Source organism: Dissoconium aciculare (genome assembly GCF_010015565.1).
Source record: "Dissoconium aciculare CBS 342.82 unplaced genomic scaffold K489scaffold_22, whole genome shotgun sequence".
NCBI lineage: Eukaryota > Fungi > Ascomycota > Dothideomycetes > Mycosphaerellales > Dissoconiaceae > Dissoconium > Dissoconium aciculare.
In genome coordinates, this window is record NW_022984972.1 from 49901 (window position 1) to 66246 (window position 16346).

The 16346-nt window shown below is 53.7% G+C and overlaps 5 protein-coding genes across 5 annotated transcripts; 2 read left to right on the plus strand and 3 right to left on the minus strand.

Annotated features, from left to right (window-relative positions):
* Positions 1–602: 602 nt before the first annotated feature.
* On the plus strand, positions 603–2197 carry K489DRAFT_365350 (EF-hand; the record flags this gene model as incomplete). The annotated part of the gene is made up of 3 exons (XM_033602720.1): positions 603–901; positions 1084–1298; positions 1440–2197. The coding sequence occupies exons 1-3, from the start codon at positions 858–860 to the stop codon at positions 2195–2197; spliced, it is 1017 nt and encodes a 338-aa protein (XP_033455128.1). The 5' UTR covers positions 603–857.
* Positions 2198–3752: 1555 nt separating this feature from the next.
* On the minus strand, positions 3753–5276 carry K489DRAFT_374568 (uncharacterized protein; the record flags this gene model as incomplete). Its single annotated transcript, XM_033603542.1, has 1 exon — positions 3753–5276. One exon carries the CDS (start codon positions 5274–5276, stop codon positions 3753–3755), a length of 1524 nt encoding a protein of 507 aa, XP_033455129.1.
* Positions 5277–5892: 616 nt separating this feature from the next.
* On the minus strand, positions 5893–8099 carry K489DRAFT_391360 (uncharacterized protein; the record flags this gene model as incomplete). The annotated part of the gene is made up of 5 exons (XM_033606685.1): positions 5893–6065; positions 6099–7164; positions 7534–7695; positions 7756–7937; positions 8069–8099. The coding sequence occupies 5 exons, from the start codon at positions 8097–8099 to the stop codon at positions 5893–5895; spliced, it is 1614 nt and encodes a 537-aa protein (XP_033455130.1).
* A 3174-nt stretch (positions 8100–11273) lies between these two features.
* On the minus strand, positions 11274–11638 carry K489DRAFT_374570 (uncharacterized protein; the record flags this gene model as incomplete). The annotated part of the gene is made up of 2 exons (XM_033603543.1): positions 11274–11497; positions 11539–11638. The coding sequence occupies 2 exons, from the start codon at positions 11636–11638 to the stop codon at positions 11274–11276; spliced, it is 324 nt and encodes a 107-aa protein (XP_033455131.1).
* Positions 11639–12191: 553 nt separating this feature from the next.
* Positions 12192–16160, plus strand: K489DRAFT_385212 (P-loop containing nucleoside triphosphate hydrolase protein). The gene has a single exon (XM_033606039.1). The coding sequence runs from the start codon at positions 12285–12287 to the stop codon at positions 16086–16088; it is 3804 nt and encodes a 1267-aa protein (XP_033455132.1). The 5' UTR covers positions 12192–12284; the 3' UTR covers positions 16089–16160.
* Positions 16161–16346: the final 186 nt, after the last annotated feature.

The window sequence follows — 16346 nt, forward strand, 5'->3', positions numbered from 1 at the left end:
ACGAATCTGTTAGGCCAGCATTTACCGACTGGCCCTTTCCCTCGTACAGCTAGAAGTTTATTAGCCATATCTGCTACCTCAGAGAGTACAGGTACAAATCCTCGCGAATAAAGGTCAAGGATATATTGCTCAAGCGTCTCTTCTTCTGTTAACGTCAGATTCTGACAGTTTGGTGCCATAGTCTCGCGAGATCTGGTTCCTCTGAGTCTCTTAGAGAGTATCTAATAATTGATATTGAAAGCAGCAGCTGCGCTCCGTTGGCTCCGAAAATGACCAGATCTATACGCATTGATAGCAAGATCGATTCTACCTTCTTGATTATCTGATGACATGTCTCGTTGTTGATACAATAAACAGGAAAGATGTTGTTTACAATGCCAAGACAAAATGGCCCGTTCGGTGATTTGGCCCGCTCGGTGATAGATTACGTTATAATAGAACAACATTGGAACCTTGGGGAGTACGGCAACGTCTGAAGCCTGATGAAGACCCAAGGAACCTTGTAAGGCAGAACAAAATCCAGCCTGGGGTGAGGCGGCGGCGGGGCCATCACGCGCGCGGCAACGAAGGCTGAGCGAGCGACATTTCCCCACCATCCAACACCAATACGCACTCACGCTCACCACAAACTCACAATCGTCATCGCCCGGTGTGCAGAATCTACAGTGCGACCCTTCCCTCTTTCTTCTGGTTCGCCCGACTACAACTGCTACTGTCTTTTCACACACTTCGGACCGAACTCCCCATTGAAGCTTCGTCTCCGTCCTTCTGAAACACCGTCCGTCGCAGGACTTTCTCCGCGATTCGTCAGCACCGTCCGGAGTCACTTCGAACTTGTCTGGTGCGGGAAAAACGTCATGGCTTACAACCGTGGTGCCTACAATCCCGACGCCCTCCCAGCGTACGTGTGCTCTGCCTTCTTCTCCTCTTCCCTTCCAGCTTTGTCTTGCAACGTCCAAACATACTGTGACTCATCCACGCTCCTTTGTCCGTGGTCGCATTAATCACGACGTCGCCGACCTCGCTTGCTCTCACCAGACACTGTCGAGCGACCACGCGCTGATCGATCTATTCTTGTAACAGCCACGCCGAGCCTGAACAGGCCGCTCAGAGTCTCTCTTCACCCACTGGCACAGCTCCTCCCAGGCGAGACTACAGCGGATCGGGAAGTTATCGGCCTCAGCCACCACCTCCATCCCAAGCTCAAAATATGAGGCCTTCAGACGATCGCTACCGTCCTTCTGGCAACCCATCGCCAGGCGGCTATGGTGGACCACCTCCAGGACAAGGCTATGGAAGTGAATATGGGCGCCAGCAAGGCGGAGGGCGCTACGATGGCTACGCGCAGGGTGGTCCACCTGCCCCTCCACAACGGTATAGCTCGCAGAATGGAGGCAGCAGCGGATCAAGTTACAACAACCCACCAAGTTATGGCTCAGGTCAGGCTCCTCCGCCGCCTCCGCCACAGCGCAACAGCAATAACTACGGAGTCACCTCTCCTCCCCCTCCCGCCAACTATGGCCAAGGACCTCCACCGCCGGGCTATCACAACCGTCCACCGATCCCGGACAACCAAAGGCCACCCACCACGGCGCCGCCACCTCCTCGTGATGGCAACGACCGGGATTCACTTTGGCCGCTCTTCTTACAGGTCGACAAAGATCGCAGTGGACAACTCAGCGAAGCCGAATTGCAACGTGCTCTAGTCAATGGAGACTACACTGCGTTCGACCCTCATACCGTCAAGATGATGATCCGCATGTTCGATGCCGATCGCAGCGGCACTATCAACTTTGACGAATTTTGTGGCCTGTGGGGATTCCTCGCAGCTTGGCGCGGCCTCTTCGATCGCTTTGACACCGACCGCAGCGGAAGCATCTCGCTACGCGAGTTCGAGGACGCCATTGTCGCCTTTGGATATCGCTTGAGCCCACAGTTCGTTCAATTGCTCTTTAGCACTTTTGCACGCACGCACTCGCGAGGTCGCGGCGACGATGGCGAACGACAGCGTGTGTTGTCTTTTGACTTGTTTGTCCAAGCATGCATCAGTCTCAAGCGCATGACGGATGTCTTCAAGAAATACGACTCGGACCGTGACGGATACATCACATTGAGCTTCGAGGAGTTCCTCACAGGTGCGCAGGCCCTCTTTCTGTTCAATTCCATTTCTCCACAGACAGACACGGGGTTGTATTGAAACCACTCAAAAATCACGATCTGTGTACATGCCTCCGTACATTTTGCGGCATATCATGGTCTACAATCAGACGACTGCACAAGATTCTTTACGAATGCGGGATTTCGTCGCCCCCGATCGATTTTTGAAAGTCTCACCTGCTGACCTCCGGCTTTGCTCGTCGTACAGAAATCTTGAAGCAGCGTTAGTCAGATTCACGCGCTGGCAGTCTCCAGTACAACAAGCACAAGCCAAACTTCTTTCGGTGATGACGTCCTGCGCAGTATCCACATGACGTTCAGGATGCAAAGACAAAGCGCCGAAAACGAAGAGTACATGGATAGTAGCCTTCGTACCGCCGTATTCGTCGTCGGCAAGGCTTACTTCGGAGCAGAGCGAACCGTGATGCAGCATACGTCCAAGGCATCGTTCCGTAATGGAAATTGTGGTTGGAAAAAAGCTCGCGTGATGCTGCGACCAATGTTCACGGACTACCCCTCATCATGGAAGCAATGGTTGAAGTGTCGTCATCCTCGGCTTTGGATCCCCCAGCCTATGGTCGAACGAGCGACAAGGAGATGAATAAAATCGGGTTGTCAATGGGTTGTGCTTACACAATGGATTCTGGGTGTTGAACTTGGCATGGTCGAAAGGCAGACTCTCCCCTGGACCCGTCCGCATCCGTTCTCCTGAAGGAGGAGTGGACAACCGCAGGGAGTTTGAACGAGATCAAAAGACTTGCCCCGCTCATTCACTTACTGATCTTGGCTTACTTGCTTACATTGTTGTTGCGATAGTCATGTAAACCAATTTGTGTCACTCAACGTCTGGAAATAGACTTGCAAGCATCGGTGGAGGAACAGGAACATACACCGGAGGACCCGCGCATACATTCTTCGGACGAACACACATCTTGCAAAGAGAACCACTATCCGCTGACAGCTTCAGTCGATTCTTGTAAAACAAAAAGCTATCTTGTTCGGGACAGAGATGTCAATTTCATCTACGAGAAACGTCAGAGTGGAAAGGGAAATTTCCCAAGCAATTTGTGCAGGAATCGTCCGTAGAAGAGAATGCAGGACCCTCTGAACCTGGCTGTTTTCTATCCGCTGCCCCAGTGCTTCCTCCGTTAAGCTCTTTTTAAGTAGTTGTAACAAGCTTCTTCGCCATGTAGAGTAAACAAGTCTCGCTTGCTCTGAGCAAAATCACCTCTACTGCTATACATGGATTAGCTGGCGGATTGACTGGGCGTTTCTTGTCACCCTTCTGACATGACTAAGGATGAGTTCAAGAGCAATTCAGTCGCTGCCCAGGTGTCTGGTTGTATCTGCAACAGCAGGACAGACGGCATCAATATGCTTCGGAAGACTGGTGCCGAGAATAACGTGATTTCGTCTTCAGGCCGACTCCTATTGATTACCTCAGCTGCAATGCGATTTCGTGATTTCCCACCAGGTTCGCGATCACATCTACTCAGATCTAAATGCATCTCGGATTCTCCAGGGACCACCATCTATTGACTCTCCATTCGGCCCTCTTAGTACCACCACACTTACACACTGATGGCCCATTGTCCTCAACCCGTCTTCGCACCGCCGGAACCCATCATCAGCCCTTCCACTCGCTTCTCCAAGCCCTCCACCCATCCCTTCACGACCGTGCCGTTCCGCCCATTCGCCTGATCCGCCTCGCGCACCGCCGCCTCGACCCTCTCCAACCCAGCCCGCCACGTTGCGAGTTCCGCATCGAGCGTTTCCTGCCGCCGCTCCAGCGCTTCGAGATCAGCGGCCGCCGCGCCCGCCGTCGTATGCAGCGCGCGGAGACTCCGGAGGCGGGTGAGCAGGGCGGGAAGCGTGGGCGTCAAAGCTTGCAGAGTCGGGAGGTGGGTGTAGAGGGCGCGGAGCGTGGTTAGGTCCGTCGCGTGCAGGTGTTGCTGAGCGTCACTGTGGCCGTTCTGGTCGATGTCCGTTCCATCCGGGTCATGTTGTGAGGGCGCTTCTTCGGCGTCGCCGTATTCCGATGCGGCAGCCGAGTCGTCGCCCCCGTGTGTGGTGGTCGTGAGGCCTACGCGAGCGGCACCGCCGCCGATGGGCACGGTCTGCGATTGTTGCAATGCCGCCAGTGTCCGGGCTTCATGTTTCAGGGCGGCGATCTTGGCGCTGGCGGCCTCGAGGCTGGCGAGTGAGCCTGCACTGCTGAGGGTTGCAAATTGGGCGTCGAGGAGGCTTAATGCTGGGAGGATAGGGACGGGCCCGGCCCCAGAGGAATAGCTTGCAACGGCACCGCTGCTGTCGAGCGCGCTGAGGCCGAGAGCGGCTTCGAGAGAAGCAAGTCGGGCGTCGAATGCGGCGATTCTGCTCAGCGATTGCTCTTCCGTGAGCGTCTCCTCAACACCAGTAGACCGCGCTGCTGTAGGTAGGTCCGCCTTAGCTTCGTCAGTCCATGATTTGCCAGCCGTCGCATCAAGACCCGCTGGTTGCTGTGTTCTCCGATGCAGCAGTCCACCACCGCGTACTGACGGTACGTCAATCTGTGCTAGCAGTTGATTCAATGCTTTTGCATCCGCCTCAAGGCCCTCCGGGCTCTCTGCTTGTCCTCCTTCGCTCTCTGTGTTCTTCTCCGCCAAGACTCTGCATTCCTCCACTTCGCGTCTTAGCCTCGCAATGCGCATCTGTAGAGTCTCGCCCTCCCCGTCAACCCCATCGCCCAAGCCCGCTTCTGCAGCGCCTTTCCGCCGGCGAACTCGGTAGCCCTTTCGTCGACCGTCCACCCGGTCGCTGAGATCCGCCCCGCTCGTCTCCACACCGCGACTGGCCTCTCCGAAGCGTAATCGTGCTCGCGCAGGGTATAAGCGTCGGCGACTGACGCCAAAGTTGTCATCCTCATGGTCTTCATCTTCCGCTGAAAGTCCCGAGTCGTCCGTTTCTGAGCCGAGATCTCGAAGGTGTGATGTGGCTGGGCCACCGCCTATTGTTGCGCCAGGTACTGTGACGTTGGTGCCGGTCGCGACCCCGTCATCGTGCGGATCGGGTGTCTCGTAAACGTCGGGTGCGGTGTCGTAGCCTGGCAGTTGGGCCAGACGGCGAGGTTCGGCAGCCATTGGTGAAAGATGGAGGTTACCAGCTCTTCTTTGTGGAATGTGCAATTTTTGGATGATGCGCGATATGCTGGTTGTAGGTGTGAGATCAGATGATGAATGGGAAGGCTGTGTGTAATAAGAGAAGTTGTTGGTCGCCAGGAAATATATTCATTCTATCTGATTACAAGGCTGGCCATAACTCCTAATAATTTATTGTCGGGTGGGGAGAGCTGCCGTGTATACTGGTGCAACAGAGCCCGCCGAACCCTGAATGACGCTGGTGGAAATTTGACAGCAGTGACACGTGAGAACGTGTCAAGTCATGAGAGCGCAATTCTAATGCCTGGGCGATGAATCAATACATCGAAGCCGAAGTTGGTACATTTGAGGATGGATACCATAGGCAAGTGGAATCACGCAGACTGCCGCCAAATCATTACAAGGTTCTATCATATGGTACATTCCCAATTCCGGTTCTGAAAATTGGGAGGTCTACAAAGTCGCTGCCAGAAGAATCTTCATAAGGTATTATCATGCTCAAAACGAGCGAGTCTAGAATGTGAAATCAAGCTGTCGTCCGGTCGTGCGTTCAGAGTCAAGCATGTACTGTCGAGTTATAGGGGCTTCCGTGGACTGTTTACGTCTTCACTCTCTTAGCATCGCTTTCGCTTCCAGTCGCGCCACTACCACCACCGCTTTCGTCGGCACTCCCCGATCCACTTCCGTCTTCCTCTGCTGGGCCGCTGGCGGGTCTCTTTTTACTGCTGCTGGCTTCCAGTGAAGGACCGTCGTCGTCACGCCTCGTCCCGACTGATGTCGGCGGTGCAGCCGTGCTAGGCCCACCGCCAAAGTTCAAAGGACTGGGTAAAACTCCAAGACCTCCAGCGGACATGTCCCCTGCGGCAGAGGTCAGCCGGCCGAGATTCCATTCAGGATAAAAGCTTGACGGCGACGGTAGTAGGTTGTCACTCATGAAGCGACTGGGAAGCGCTGTGAGAGGCGTGTCGATATTGTTGTTATGATTGCTGTTAGACTGCCCTGGCGCAGCGGCATCGCGGTTCATTGCGTGTGGATTTGTACTCATGGGCGGGGCTGGTCGTGCGAAAGGATTCGGGGGCCCTTGAGCGCCCGCGGACAGGAGAGGATTGCCTGCGCTGGGTGATGGAGGTGGAAGGTGTACGCCGTGATGATTATGGTGAAGAAGCTGCGGTTGTTGAAGATGTTGTGAGTGATTGTGCGCGCTTGGGTCGCTCGTGGGTGCAGTCTGGGCAGCACTAGAGTCCTCGAGAACCGATGCACCTGTAGCGTTGCCATCAACAGGAGATGCTTCGCTTGGGATTTGCACAGTGAGCCGCGGGCGTTTGGCATCCATGGAACCGCTAGTGCTGGAGCGATGGGGCGGCCCAGTTGGAGCAGCGCTGGTTGGTGGTTCAGCTGGGCGAGGCGAGCGGGATCGCGATCGTGGAGGCTTGCCCGGATGCTGCGAACTGCGCTGAAGAGTCCCTACGTCGATCGATGACGGGCGTGGCCCAGACTCTTCCACTTTCGCCGACGCATCGGCTCGTGTTGAACCAGCAGTGCTTGTCGAGCCCCAGTGCTGAGCCAACATTGAACGGCTGTCATCAATTGGTGTGAAAATGACTGGCGCCTTTGACGCAGGCAGAGGACGGGGCTGCGGGATCGGAGGGCTAGCGAATTGATGTTGGGGTGGCTGAGGGGATGCTGTTGGTCGTCGTTGTTGATGCTGTGGCTGCGGAGACAGGTGTCGAGGTATGTTCGGATGTTGTAATGACGGTGGCGGAGGCTGCAGATGCTCTTGTGAACTGCGACCCATGTTCGCCTGTGGCACCTGCTGTGGAGGGTATCCCGGCGGCATGGACGTGCGTCTTGAATCTTCCAGGAACGCCTGCTGGGCATGGTGGTTTTGCTGCACGTATTGCGGGGCATACGGTGCATGGTGTTGGCCAGGGTGCTGGGGCGGATGCTGAGGTGGGCGTTGCATCTGCGCACCTGGAGGACCGTTATAGAAAGGAGGATTGGGCGAATAGACGTATCCCGGCTGGGCTTGTGGTGGAGGTCCTTGTGATGAATGCTGCTGCGGGTGTGGTGGAGCGAGATTTGAGGAGGGACGACGAATGTGACCTCCTTGAGGATGCTGTGACGTCCGTGAGGAGGGTCGCGAGATGACACCAGGTGGCAGCGGTGATGGACCGCGTTGGAATTGTGGCATGGCTCCATTGTGCATAGGAGGAGATGCCGAAGGTGTGCCATGTTGTACATTTTGAAAACCTGGGTGGTGCTGCATTTGGGGCTGCATCATTGGAACTGGAGTGCCGTGTTCATCGCCCATATCGTCTCCACCATCGTCGTCGTCATCGTCGTCGCCTCCACCTTTGTCCGTGAAGTCAGAGGGACCTTTGTGTTCATGTGCACCGCCATACTAAAAAGTCCAGTCAGTCCACCGTGTCCATGGTATCCATTTCCATCTTGTTCCTCTTACATATTGGAAGCGATTGATGATTTCGTTGATGTCCGAGGACGAGTATTCATATAGCTTCTTATTGTTGCCGAAGATGATGACGGCGACGTCGACAGAGCACAAGACGGACAACTCATGCGCCTTCTTGAAAAGACCGCCTTTACGTTTGAGGAAGGTGACGCTTCGATTGCGATCGTCCCTGACTGGTTGAGATGACTGTTAGCACGTGGTCGTGGTTGTTCATGCAATGGAAATGTGACAGTTAACTGCTGTGGCTGATATGATCGCGACCTGTCCGGTTGTGCAACGGGCGACGGGCAATGACAAAACTCACTGGGCTTGATCTCGATCTTGCGACGACCCATGATAGGTTGGCAAGAGTGAGAAAGGAGGATTCCGATTATAGAATGGACATTAGTCAAGTGTCAGTCGAAATGAGGATCGTTGTGATGCAAAGAACCAGAGCGCGAAGAGGTTGATTGATTTGGTGGGTGGCCTGGAAAAGCTCGACGGCTTTGCGCGGCCTGTTGTCAGCTGTCGACTGGGCGACAACGAGTCCACTCGGTAAGCGCGACACGCAAAATCTGGCGATGTCAAAAGGAGTGCGGGTCTGGATATAGATTAGAAGACCACTGCGATCTCGAGTTCACGTCCAGGATGATCCCGGCGAAAGTCGTAAGACGATGCGACGCGGACGAGGGTGAGGATGGACCGTCTCCACAGCGGAAACGTGCGTTCCGACTTGGTGCCAATGGTCCGTGGCAGCACGAGTTGTCCACCTGGGCGCACGAGGATGATGGTAGGTCAGGCACTCGTACGCAAAAGCCGCGTGCGTACCAGAAGTTGATGCAGAAGAGGTGAGATCACGAGGATAAAAAACAATGGCGCAAACGGCGAGTGCGGTGCGGACCCGTTCTGTAAGCAAGAGCCGCACGGGTTGGAGAGAAATGGCGTTGCGAAGCGGCGGCGGCGACGGAAGGAGAAGCCGCGCGAAGACAAGCAATCGGAGGTCGCGTCGGGGATCGCGAGAAGATGGAAGGGATGAGGCGGACTGTGGGATGGCGAAGGTTATTGTTGTCACCGTCGTCGTCGTCCTTCGTTGTCGTCGTTGTGATCGTTGTGATCGTCGCTGACGCGAGCGTGAACACCGAGGATGGTGAGATGGTGATATAAGATATATGATGGAGATCCGCAGCACACCCAAAGGCAGCTCTGCAGTGACAATAAGCAACTTGCAGTCGCGGTACGTGTAAAAGAGTAGAACTGGGGAAGGTGGGAGGGAGACGGAGGTAGATCGTGTTTCTATAATTGGGACATATGTGAGGAAAAGCGACACTTCCAACCTATGAGACGATGAACGCGCGCAGTGTTCAGGCAAGTCTTGGGGGGGCGGTGCAGCAGTAGACTCTGTGGGAGAACTGGATTCTCACTGCTTCAAGCTAGAGAGTTCCCCCGGCATTCCTTCTTCTGTTCAACAAAATAATCGACGAGATGGAGCAGGCAGGGAAACAGGCAAACCCGCACGCTTAATTATCCCCACCGTCATCACGAAATGTGATCCACCTGCATATGAATCCGAGCACCGTGCCCACCTGTGGCTGTCTCGTGGTCGGTGTTTTACATTCTTGTTGTTGTCCTGCGGCAAGCGCAAGCTCCTTGCGGCGGCGGCGGCGGCGATGGCGGATCCGTTGCATTCCCACAGCTGTGCAATACAGCATCACCGGGCGTTTCATCAGCCTATTTATCGTAGGTAAAGTGGATGATACAGTCACGATGGGGTTCGTAAAGCTGCCACTTCGATCCATGGATGACGGCTACACCACCTGGGCAATTCTAGAGTCTAATGTGACTACATAACATCTCATTCGTGCAATCACCACCGTCCTGGTTCAAAATGAACCATCTGCAACGGATTGGTTGAAGATGCAGGACGCCTGACAGTAGTCCGCGGGTATCATCACTGCCCGTAATTATTACAGTACAGTTCACGGGCATCACTCGGCAGGGCTGGATAGGGCTTTCCCTCCTTATGTGCGTGTGTTTCACCGTACTCCACAGAGGTCAGCCCACTGACCACAAGGAAGCCATCCGCGCGAACATGTGGATATGTGCGCGCACTTGAGGTGCCTGCCTTCGGTGGTGCATGAATTCCTGCAGTAGCAGCCTTCAGGTGATGAAGGTCGGTTCGCGCCTCAACGCTTGTTTCACGGCACGGTTAACAGCCCTGGAGGTCCAGTGTGCGAGTCAAAGAACCTGGGAACCTTCTTCGTCGTCTCGACGGCAAGGTGCAGGTGCTTGACTGGCTCTCGTTCTCTATTTGGGCCGTGATGCTTGTCCGCCGTGTTTCGCCCTTGCCGGCCCTGCGCCACACGCCTCTCCGCGCTGCTCCTCGTTGTCATCACACAGAAATACATGTGCTCTTGCCGCTGCTCCTCTCTGACATCCACCCCTGCCATGCGGCACCCCATTTCATCATACTGTGGACACCGCTTGTAACATTATCGTCACATCATGTTTCATAGATTTCCATTTGGTAGTCGACGACTACCCGGGTAGTGTGATTAGAACGTGGTCAGATACTGTGTATGGCGACAGATGCCAACCTTGAAGATACCTAGGTATCAACGCTCTCGCTGACCCGGATGCTGACCTCAGGATGCGGCGAGACATGGTGACGGAGTTAGACTTATCGTCATCCACTTGCAGCCGTGACTCTGACATGAGCGGGTGCGGTGGACTCTGCGAAACACGAGCTTAATCGTTGTCGCGAGTCAGCGACCGAGCGTCTTCTCACCTCCTCACACAGACAGATAATTCCGGGAGTTTATGGGCAGTTCTGGTCTGGATTTCGCGAATTTTGTCGTCAACGTGAAAGTGCTTCCAACCCGAAACACGCGTGTCGATTTGTTCAACCTCACAGCACCGCCGTCCACGCGCATCCGATCGTGCCACCGCGCCGCCGTCTACGCCTCCTCCTCCGCCGCCGCCGCATTCATCGTCATTCATCCCCTCGAACTGCTTACACCAATTCTCTGCTCTCGCTTCACGCGCGACCGTGTCGCTTTGGCTTGTGCGGCGGGAGTCAAATCTGCTACTTCGCTGACGTCTTCATTCTCCGTTCTGGTCGCGGTTGTTGTTACTGCCAACTCCGCCTCCGCCTCTCGCGCCTTCGCCGCTTCCCGTGCTTGACGGCGTTGTTCGAATGCGATGAGATCATCCGTGGTCAGAGATATTTTTGTTGCAGGTCGTGAGAGCATGGTTGCGGCGGGTGCAGTGACTTCGATCGCGCTTCGTGCTTCTGTCGTTATCAGGACTGTGTTTTCTCGGATGTGTGTAATGATTGTGAAAGTTGTGGCAGCCGAGAATGAGCCCGCAGACGATGCATCGAAATATCGTGATTTATACGCCGAATTTGGTTACGTCTACATCACCTGCACCCGATCCAAGCAAATTTGAATCTCCCAAGCTCTTAAGGATACAATTTTCTGTCGACACAACGAGGGAAGATGTAGGTGGATTTCACTGCGACTCGTCCTCTATCATCGTTTTCTTGTTTGGTCCCACCCCTTCGATCTCATCACGTTCATCTTGATGCGTTCCCTGCCAACCACAAAGCTTTCCGCCTCTGGCGTGGAAATGTGCGGGAACATGCCCATCTCGAGAATCACCTTGTCGGGATACCATGTGGTCTCTGACTCTAGAGGGCTTTGAAATACGTCGGAATAATAATGATATTGGGATGACCAATTACAATCCGGAGAGGCTAGACAAGTACTGTAAAGAAATGTGATCGCGTGCACTCACTTTCCATAATTGGAACAGAGCGAACGATACACTGGGTTGCCTCTCGATCCTCGTAAGCCTTCAAAGTACCATCGCGATCCTCTATCGGTACCTTGTCCATTCCAATGGTAAGATTCGATGCAACATACGAGTCTGCGATTTTGCGACAACTGAACAAATGACCTCGCCTTCGGGTGAAACGTTCCTGGTCGTGATCGTCACCCTAATACTTCCGCATAGACAGGAACCTGACATGCCTCACCACACTCAAAAATATCGTGGTCCTTCGGACCGTCCCTAAGCGCTTTGAGACGGCGACTGCTGGTGCTGTACTCTCGAAGAATATTGTTCGAGATGCATCGCGTAAATTTTGAGCGAGGTGATGAGCACAGGAGCAAACGCGCTGGATTAGTTGTCTCCGGCGGACAAACAGATTTACAATGAAATTCTCAAAAATCACCTGCCAAGTGGATATATAGAATCATCAGAACGCTCATGCCAACCTGTCTACTGGTGTTCATGCCTCCGTGGACTGTGCTGTCGTATCTCGGCGGCGGGCAGTCGTACAATCCCCAGGCTCCCAAACGCGGGGAAGACCTGATAAATGCACACCTATTTATTACTTCACGTGCCGGCCTGTGTGAGTCGCGTTCTGGGACGCGTCTTCCGTGGCGATTGAAACGCTGCTTCTGGGCGAATTTGTAGGCGAGACGCTGCCTCTGTGTGGCCTGGGTACCAATCCATAATGTGTCAATCATAAATGCACAATGATTCACAGTGACGAATTTGGCATCGACGATGACGATACCGCGTGGTTGGATGCTGCCACTCAGTTGGAGGCCTCCCAAGCCGTCTTTCACCCTTCACCAAGACCTTCCAAGCGGCGCAAAACGTCGCCCACAGCGGACGAGAGCGATGTCGAATCCGACGATAGCTACTACCTCCCAGGAGAGCTGGAGCGCGTAGATGTCGCCAAGAACTCAAAGCACAAGATCCATGTCCACGAAGGCCAGGGTGACTTTGCTGACGTGGTCGTAACTCAAACGCAACACGATCTCGATGACGATCCAACAGCCATTAGGGGACCGATCTGGAAACGACCAGCGCCACTCTCAGTCCTGGCTAGAGCGCAGAACAATGCACTGTTGCGACAAGCACATACCCTTAACAGCGCAAAGCCTCTCAACAATGGAATTAAGAACTTCCTTCAGGCAAAATCTTCCGCGGTACTTCGCGCCGAGCCCGAGAACGATGCTTCTGTGGCTGCGCGGCTCCAGGAAGAAGAAAACCAAAGATTTCGGCATGGGCAACTTCACACACCCGTTTCAAGACCGCCGAGCTTTTCCGTTGTCGATCTATCTGAAGATCTTGCAGATTTACCCCCAGGTGCATTCTCATCCTCGGCCTCTGAGCAGCCAGCAGTGACAGAGATAGCATCACGTACGATCACTGGTCACAATCAGATTCGAAACGCGGGTGTAGCACTTCGTGGTCCGCAGACGGGCTTGAAGCAGACCACTCTGAACGGTCAAATGGCGACACAGGATATCACTGCTTCTCAGGCAGCCAAGAAAAGACACGCCTGGCCCTTGAAAACGAAAGAAGAGCCACCCACTCATCACAAACTTGATACGAAGGCGATGGAGACCTGGGTATATCCTACCAATCTTGGCACAGTTCGCGATTATCAGTTCAACATTGTGGCACGCAGCTTGTTCCATAATACGCTTGTCGCACTTCCTACCGGCTTGGGAAAGACTTTCATCGCAGCGACCGTCATGCTGAACTACTATCGATGGACGACGAGTGCTCAGATTGTATTCATGGCGCCCACCAAACCACTCATCGCTCAGCAAATGGAAGCATGCTACGGCATTGTCGGCATCCCGCGACGTGACACTGTGCTCATGACCGGTGAGACGGCGCCTGGTAGACGGACTGATGAGTGGCTTGAGCGCCGCGTTTTCTTTATGACTCCTCAGACAGTTATCAACGACCTTAAGACTGGTATCTGCGACCCAAAGAGGCTAGTACTTCTTGTCGTCGACGAAGCCCACAAAGCCACGGGTGCCTTCGCATACACAGAGGTGGTCTCGTTCGTACGTCGATTCAATCCGAGTTTTCGAGTACTCGCGCTTACGGCGACCCCTGGATCCACAGTCGAGACCGTTCAAGCGGTTCTCGACAACCTCGGAATTGCGCGTGTTGAACTACGCACCGAGCAATCAATAGATATCCGACCATACACTCATGAGAAGCAAACGGACATAGAAGTTTTCGATTATAGCGATGAGCAAGACCGAATCATGGAACTGTTCACGAAGGCGCTGCGGGATACGGTCAACAAGCTGAAATCCCATAATGCATATTTCCAAGGCGACCCAATGCAGTTGACCGCTTTCGGGCTCACCATGGCGCGAAAGAAATGGATGGCCACGGATGCGGGTCGCAAAGCCCCCAAACCGATTCAAGGCATGATCAATGCCGCTTTCCAACAGCTTTCGAAGCTCGCTCACGGCATCGGCCTTCTCAAAAATCACGGAATCAAACCATTCTACGTCAATGTGCACGAGTATCAGAAAAGTGTGCAATCCGGACAAGAGAAGGGCAAAACAGCGTCGGCTATCGTGAACTCGGAAAGCTTTACCACGATGATGAACACCGTCCGAACATGGACCAGCAATCCCGATTTCATCGGACACCCGAAATTGGAGTATTTGCGGGAAGTTGTTTTGAATCATTTTCTGGATGCCGGCGAAGGCCGACAGGGCAGTGATGTTCCCTCAAGTGCCACAAGGATCATGATCTTCGCCAGCTATCGTGATAGTACGGAGGAAATCTGCCGGGTTCTCAAGCGAAACGAACCAATGATCCGCCCTCACGTTTTTGTTGGTCAAGCTGCTTCGAATGGGTCTGAAGGCATGGACCAAAAGCGACAAAATGCCGTAATACAAGACTTCAAAAGCGGCAAGTACAACACACTGGTTGCTACGTCGATTGGAGAAGAGGGTCTCGACATCGGAACGGTAGATCTCATCATTTGTTACGATTCGTCTTCATCTCCAATTCGCATGCTGCAGAGAATCGGCCGTACAGGACGCAAGCGGCTGGGCCGTGTTGTGCTCCTGCTAATGAAAGGTAAAGAAGAGAATGATTACGCGAAGTCGCAGGACAATTATCTTTGGATTCAAAAGACGATTGCAGACACATCTCGATACACGTTCCATGACGAACAGAGTCCGCGCATCCTGCCGAAAGACGCGAAGCCCACTGTGGATAAGCGTCCCGTCGAGATTCCAGTCGAGAACAGCCAACCTGTCGATCTAAACGAGAAGGGAAAGAGGGGAAAGGGTAAGACGAAGCGTCCTCCGAAAAAGTTCCACATGCCTGATGGAGTGCGAACGACCTTTGTACGGGCGTCGAAGCTTAATTCAGATGATGATAGCGAAGAAGGCATAGACGTCAACAGCAATGTCCCAGCGACCACAAAGGCTCGACTAAGCAAATCTACATCAACCTTGAAAAATGCGCAGCCAATATCACCTAAGCCAGAACCTGCACCCTTACCCTTCATGGGCGACGTTCTGCTCTCTTCGATTCAGCTTGACGACTGGCGACAGAAATATGCCCAGACTTTACATAATGACAAGGATGACACGATTCATGTGCCAGGCCTATCTAATTCCACGAGCCAGCTCCGCAGACTTGGTCAAACAAAATTCATTCCGCATCGTCGCGCTATCATCGTCCAAAGAATGATGCTCAGCATACAGGCCATTGATGACGATCGAGTGGACCGCATGCACGATATACTGGACTCAAGCCTACTTGAAAGCTCTGGTGCAGCCAACTACAGGCTCTGTGATCCCGATTCAACTACCAATGGAAAGATCATAGCACAAGCTTCATCAGCTGGCGTACGAACTGAGCTTCCATCTGGACGACCGACGACCAAGATAGATGCGCAGAAGACAGCGCCAAAAGCAGCAACTAAAGCAGCACCCAAGGTAGCACCCAAGGCAGCACGTAAGGCAGCACCCAAAGCTGCATCCAAAGCTACATCAAAAGCTAGCGCCGTGAAACCAATTAGACCTCCGAAGGCCCAAGCGACCGCCGCTAGTGAAAATGCTCAAACTGCTAGAGGAAGACCAAGGAAAGCTGCGTCTCCAAGGCCTCTCATGACATACCATTCCTCCGCCCAAGAGGGCGATGAATCAAGCCCAGAGCCGACGCCGGCAGATATGCGCATCGGCACGCAAGGCATCGACCTTGGATCGCGAGACACGAGTGGCGAGGACAACGACGAAGACGACTCTGATAGCGAACTTGATGGCTTCATTGCGAAATCAAGCGACCCAATCGAGATGGCAAGCTCTTCGCAAGACGGCCTACCTCGTCGGAGGAAGCATATGGGCCTGAAGAGAAAAGTGGCTCCTGCTAGAAGCGCATTAAGTGACGTAGAGGAGATTGACTCGGCTAATTCCTGCTCTGATGCTTCCGGCGCAGAGCTCCCTGTCGTGAGCAAAGGGAAGAAGAAAAGAATTGTCGAGGATAGTGAAAGCGACGAGTAGTTTGGAGTATTTACAGCTGGTATTGACTCTGGGTCTGTGAAATAATATCAATTCACGAGTTGCTCGCGGGCGAATTCAGTGATGTCTGTTCACGATGGTCATTGCAGTTTCATAAAGTCGAGCAGTCTAAATCGCCCCCATCACGATAATGATGAAGCGATCCGTCCGTAGCATGATCAAAGTGAAGTGACGTTCACAACAAGCGACCAATGTTCGGCGCGGCTTTGCCCCACATCAATCCGCCGTCACATCACAGGG